We start from the raw sequence: 6,563 nt of genomic DNA on the forward strand, positions 1-6,563 counted from the left end.
CTGTTATCATGGTCATGATCATCATCTTTAAGCTCTAACTGCTGTACCTGCAGTTTACAGCTATAGTACTAAAACTAGGAGCAACTACATTCCCCATCAGTCCTTCAATGTGAATAATATCCATATCAAAGGGAAGATTTTTCTTTCTCACATATATCTTAGCAGGTACAAAGATCCAGTGACCATCAAGAGCAATTGTTTACAGTAATTACGAGTTCAGTGTTAGTGATACCATATATCATTAGGTACCAACTTGACCAATTTCTGAGGCATGAACTAATGGTTCCTAGTATCTAACATCTCTGGGTACTTTGTTGTTGTTGTTTAAGGTAATCAGAATTGAGGACTTTGTCATTATCTCTCATAAGAATAAACATCTTTTTACAAACTTCAAACAAGAATTGAAGTCATACCTTCAACAGTCCTAGGACAACCTCTAGCTGATTTTTTCTTTTGAAGCCCAATGATATCAAATAGAAAACTAGATGTTGGAGGAGGCAAGCTGAATTTCTGAAAAATATATTAATAAATGCTTGAAAACAGACAAAATACTCTTAAAGGTCTAAACTTTCATTTTGCTTCAGACCTTCATAAATGTCTAGGCTTTAATAGTTTGGAACTGTACAATTACAATTACTTCCTTAATATGAAAGAGAGTAAGAAAGTAAGAGAGCCACATTTACTCCAAAAATCACTACCTGCAAAGTGTTCTTCTCACTCTACATTGTAAAAAGGAAACATGGAAATATATAACTTAAATGTTTTCAGGGACTTATATTTCTTTCTTTCACTGGACAGCATACCAGGTGATCAGGACAGATGACTGAGCATGGCAAACAGATGAAAAGTTCTAGTTACAGGCTCATCTGGGCTAAAATTCCAATTCTACAATTTATTAGCCATTATCTTTGGTGAGTTACTCACTTTCTTAAAAATAAAATAAATAAGTTGTCTCTTAAATGAGAACTGTGGTCATTAAAGATGATAAACATGGCATGATTACGAAGGGGCTAGGCATATAAAAAGTACTGAATAAAGTATTCTCTTGCTTTGGAAGCAAAGACCAAAGCAAGAGAATCAAGACCAAAGTAGATTAGGCCTTGCTCATGGACTCAAATGCCTTCAGGATATATGGGCAAACAGGACAGTGGGAAATAAAGCAGGCTATGTGACAATAGAGCACATGACTTTTTTCTAGATGGCAGGTGCAATTAAGCTCCAAATAGTATTCTAGTGATATCCAATTTTGAAAATTTTTCATAGACTAGTTTTTTGTTTATTTTTAAGCAAGGTCTGGCCAGATAGGTCATGTTGGATTCAAATTCAAACAGGTTCTTGTACCCATGCTGAATTCAAATACTTCTTCCTCAGCCTTCCAAGTGTTAATATTATAATTATGTACCACCATGCCCTATATTATGCTTTAAGAGGTAAAAACAGATTTTATGTGAATTTTGACATTTATAAAATTTCCATATTATAAATAAAATAGAAACAACTTAGAAACTACATACTATACCTGGGGAATAACTGTTTTGCTAGATAACCAAAAAGATCATTGACAAATTCTAATCTAAATAGGGCACTTAGTACTTTCGCTGTCTATATAAACTTACTGTTGTTTGCTTAACTAGGTTATTGAGAATCTTCTCAGATTGATGCCCCAGTCTCAGGACAGGAGGCTCTAACTTAGCCCCTAATACAATTTTTTCTTATCTTACATGTCTGAATGTCTTTCGGAGAAATCTGAATTCCAAATAGAACCTGTAGAAATGTAGCTGACTCATTCCCTTCAGAATAAAAACCACCACGTTGTTTAGTTGTTTTTGGTGTGAAAGCTGGCACCAGCTGTTGGGAAAAAAAATCAAACCAACACAGCTAAGATGATACTCTCAGACAGGCATACAGAAGACAAGTATGAAAGAATGACTGACAACTAATGAAACCTTTCACCAACCATTAACTTCCTGTAACTGGAAGACAGTCTTTACTTCAAAGAATTCAAATAAAAATCTTTTTAATAAATATTTGTTATGTTCAAGTCAAATGTCAAGTAAAATGCAATGCATTTATTTAATAAGTCCATTGTCCTTAAAACTTGACACCTTTGTATGTGGCAGAGTGGAATTAGAGAACAACTTGTGGCAAATAGTTCTGTCCTTCCACATAAAACTTTATATTAAACAAAAACTCTGAATTTACAAAGGTTTGTCTCTAACATATTCTGTAGCTCCTCCTAAACCAGAACATCAAATGAGGGCTGGTTTCAGTCTAATGACAGGCTGCCGCTCATTGGTTCATTTGCTCATTTGTTTGTTGACACTGGGTCTTGTTCTATAGTCCTGGCTGTCCTAGAACTCACTATGTAACTGAACTCAAAGAGATCTGCCCGCCTCAGCCCCTTAAATTCTGAGATTAAAGGCATGTGTCACTGTGCTCCACCAGATGGCAGTATTTCTTGACAAAGAAGATGGGTCCAAGAAATCTAGACAACTTATAGCAACCAGGAAGGGAAGGGTAAGGGTAGAGAAGGTTGTGCACCTAAAACTATCTGTGGGTATCGTGATGGATAGTTTTATGTTAACTTGACACAAGCTAGAGTCAACTGAAAGGAGGGAACATCAAGTGAGAAAATTCTTCCATAAGATCTAGCAGTAAGACATTTTCTTAATTAATGATTCATGGAGGAACGTCCAGCCCATTGTGGGTGGTGGCATCCCTGGGCCAACTGCCCTGGGTTCTCTAAGAACCCAGCAACTGAGCAAGCCATGATGAGCAAGCAGTAAGCAGCACCTCTCCAGAGCGTTTGCATCAGCTCCGGCCTCCAGGTTGCTGGCCTGTTTGATTTCCCATCCTGATTTCCTTCAATGATGTGGAATTATAAGCCAAATAATCCCTTTCCTCGTCAAGTTACTTTGGTCATGATTTTGCATCATAGCAATAGAAACCCTAAGACAGACATAAAAAATTTAATTTTCACATCACTAATATCACTGAAAGCATTCAAATATCATCTTTTTGTTCTTTATTTAAAAAAAAAAAAGTAAAAGACTAACCAGAATTATTAAGATAACATTATGTGATTTCTATCAAGTCCACATCAAGGAAAGCAAATTATGGTATCTATAGTAGCCAGAGAGCTATAATGAATAAAGTATGCCAGGTAGGATACTAGATTATACACACACTCATGTAAAGACTGCTACTCAGCTTTGATAAAGATGTTGACTGGTGAAAAAACAGAGATAGTTGCTAAGTTCTTAAGTTTTTTGAAGACATCACCAATGTGTATTTTTATACAAAAATTCCAAAATATATCTGTCTATTTCCTATCTATTTATCTGTCTGTCTATCTATCCATCATCTAAATACCATCTATATCCATGTCAATAAGCTACATATGGACCTCTAGAAACCAGTGCGAAACCTCTGATCTATGCATAGTTTATCTCATACCTGGGTTTAGGAATGGCAGATTTACCCAGAACTGCATACTTCAGCAACTCACATAGTTGTCGATGGGTTACTTCACAATTGTCAGAAAATAAAATGGTAGATAAGCGAGCTTTCTGCAAAACAAATTAGAATACAACAAGCCATAATGCTCAGGAATGGCAAAAAGGCAACTCTCAAGTTTCTGATAATTTTAATATAGACACAAACACAAGGATTGTTCTAATTAATAGAAAATAAAGGTCTAAAATAGTTACTTGTGGTATGATGTTATTAGAATATTTCATAAACACTGGTACAGTTTGTGTGTTATGCATAGTTGTGTGCTTACAGTAGGATGACTAAAATACAATGCATGCCTTCAAGAACTCTATTCCATTAGGGAAAACACTGCAGGGACCAGTGCTATTATAAATACATAGAAGCAAGTGCCCTAGGGTTTACAGCAGTGCTTCTCAACCTTCCTAATGGTGCAGTCCCTTAATACAGTTCCCCATGTTGTAGTAACCGCAAAGATAAAACTATTTTCATAACTGCAATTTTACTAGTGTTATGAATTCTACTATAAATATTAGATATGCATGTGATCTTAGGCAACCTCTGTGAAAGGGTCCCAAAGGGGTTGGGATGCACAGGTTGAGAAACACTGGTTTAGAGTTTTGGTGATGGCCTCTTTAAACTCTGGAGCCAAGCCATGTAGTATGGCCTGACTGGATCCAAAACTGTATAGTGCAAGCCATGACAGTTACAGTGGAGACAAAGTAACCAAATCACAGATCAATGTCACCTATCACAATCAGATTTATTGTATGGCAACAGAAAATTTAAGGAAGCTCTTGGTTCCTTTAAAAAGGCTTTGTCAAGTACTTATTTTATAAGATGATGATGAATGTTTTTCCAAAAGGAATACATCTAACTAAAACCAAAGCTAGTTAATTTTGACAATTAATTGGTGTTAATAGGCCAATTTAAAAAATAAATTTAAATATCTGTCTATTAAATTTTTTAAATTTAAAAGGTCTAGTACTTATGCCTGATTATTATGGTAGTTTTTGCTTATTATAAAAGAATCAGATAATAGAAAAGGTGAAATAAATACAAAACAGATACACACCTATACAACTCAGAAATAATTATTACTTTCATTTTTTTTCTGGGACACAGCAAAATATGTTTAGGAGTTCAAACATCATATTACCTGACATCAAGTATATTGGATCAGCTCCTTAACCACTCTAAGACACAGTTTTCTTATCTGTAGAATAAACTATACTTTTATCTTGTGAGACTGAGAGGACCAATCAGAGATTGCTATGCTATCAGTGCTAGCCACCAACGCACCTTAAGTACTTAACAAATATCAGATATTATTGCTAATTTCTTCATGGCTTCATAGTTTTGTATCAACATGAAACAAGCTAGTCATCTGAAAGGAAAGAATCTTAACTGAGAAAATGCCTTCTATAGAACTGTCCTCTAGGCAAATCTATAGCCATTTCTCAATTGATGATCAATATAGGAGGCCCAGCTCATTGTGGGTGGTATCCCCTGGCAGATAGTCCTAACTGGTATAAGAAAACTGAGCATGTCCCGAGGAGCAAACCTGTAAGGGGGGTAAGGAGTACTCCCTAGCTTCTGCATCAGTTCCTGCCTCCTGGCTCTTGACCTAAATTCCAGTGAAGAAAGGATTGTGATCTGGACATGAGAGCTGAGATAGACCCTTTCCTCGCCAAGATGATTTTGGTCATGGGATCATGGTGTTTCATCACAGCAACAGAAACATACCCTAACTTATACAAAGGCCTTGAGCTAAGGCTAAGTATTTACTATTAACCACTTTCCTGAGGGACTGTTCTAGGGACTGAATTCAGGGCACATGCAAGGCAGTCCTCTATTATTGAGCCACATTGCCAACTCTTAGCCACACACAGTTTTGAGAAATACATTTGTATTAAATTATTTCTTAGAACTTTTAAGTAGGGACTACCATTACTCCCATTTTACAGCAAAGAAATGAAGAAACGGGTTACCTACCAAACCACAACTGGAATTCAGATTCCAAAGATCAAGCTTTTTCATCTCTGTACTATCCTTTCCCCAAGGGAATTTACAGACATATATTTGCTTTATAACCATCCCCGCCTTAATCTATATTTTTCCCTATCAGTTACACAGCCACAACTTTAACATGAGAAAATGGTTCTGGCTAAATACATCTTTAAATGTATAATGAAAATTATATACTAAAAATTCTCTTTTCGATAAAACATTAAAAAATACAAATATTAGAACATTCTTATTAATGATATAATTCCTCCATCTAATGATTTCCCCAGGATGAGTTCCCCATCAAAATGACCATTCATATTTGACTTCTTCATAAACACTGTATAAAAACTGAGAATGCTGTTTAGGTGTACATGGATATTCCTGAAACATTTTCTATTATATGGATCTTAATAAATATTTGTTTAATGAATATTCTGTGTACCAGACACTAAGTTTTAAACTATCAAGAGAGTCTGGGATAGGTGGTATCCTGTCATCCCAATTTTACAAATAAGAGAGCAGAGTTCAGTGAGGTCAATGGGTGAGCCCTTATCCTTGGGCAGGGACCGTTCAAGTGCAGGACAAAGTGACTCCCAGCCACAAGTGACTTGAGGCCTGCCGGAGCTCTCTCCTCTGCTCACCTTGGCTTGAGGCTCCTGGTCCTGAATATTCCGCGGAGGTCCATCCAGGTCTGAGGCCAAGGCCGAGGTAGGAGCCTCCTTCCTCTTCCTGGAGTTGGCCTCCTCTTGATCCATCAGGCTGTAAGGGACAGATCGGCTGGAGCTGAGAACCCCGCGGCCACCAGAAAACCGAGTCGCAGCCTCTCTGCAGCAAAGCGCTGGGGAGGAGTGACGGTTTGTTGGGCCCTCGAAGCAGCTCAAACCAGTTTACCACGCGTGGCCCTCGCAGAAAAAGCCACGGACCTAAGCCTCGTCTCCCCACTCTACGGCGCCGCGGAGTTCAAAGCGCTCCCTGAGGGGAGGGGCGCCGTGGGCAGAGCGAGGGGCTCCCCCTCCTCAAGCCTCTGATCACGCCCCCCAAGAACCGAACCGCCCCCCAGA

General features: G+C 37.7%; 1 protein-coding gene across 4 annotated transcripts in view; it reads right to left on the reverse strand.

Moving 5' to 3' along the window:
- Rexo5 (RNA exonuclease 5) overlaps positions 1–6,547 on the reverse strand; it is an 80,190-nt gene extending 73,643 nt beyond the window's left edge. For 2 of the 4 annotated variants that reach the window (XM_052200192.1, XM_052200183.1), the window contains exons 1-4: positions 6,144–6,547; positions 3,457–3,569; positions 1,722–1,848; positions 414–510 (exon numbers count right to left, since the gene is read on the reverse strand). In XM_052200192.1, the coding sequence (XP_052056152.1) occupies positions 414–510; positions 1,722–1,848; positions 3,457–3,569; positions 6,144–6,257 (451 nt within the window). In that variant the 5' untranslated portion in view covers positions 6,258–6,547. The remainder of the gene's footprint in view (positions 1–413; positions 511–1,721; positions 1,849–3,456; positions 3,570–6,143) is intronic. The other 2 variants (XM_052200201.1, XM_052200211.1) reach the window with 2 other exon arrangements.
- Positions 6,548–6,563: the final 16 nt, after the last annotated feature.

Source organism: Apodemus sylvaticus, chromosome 1, assembly GCF_947179515.1.
Source record: "Apodemus sylvaticus chromosome 1, mApoSyl1.1, whole genome shotgun sequence".
Taxonomy (NCBI): domain Eukaryota; kingdom Metazoa; phylum Chordata; class Mammalia; order Rodentia; family Muridae; genus Apodemus; species Apodemus sylvaticus.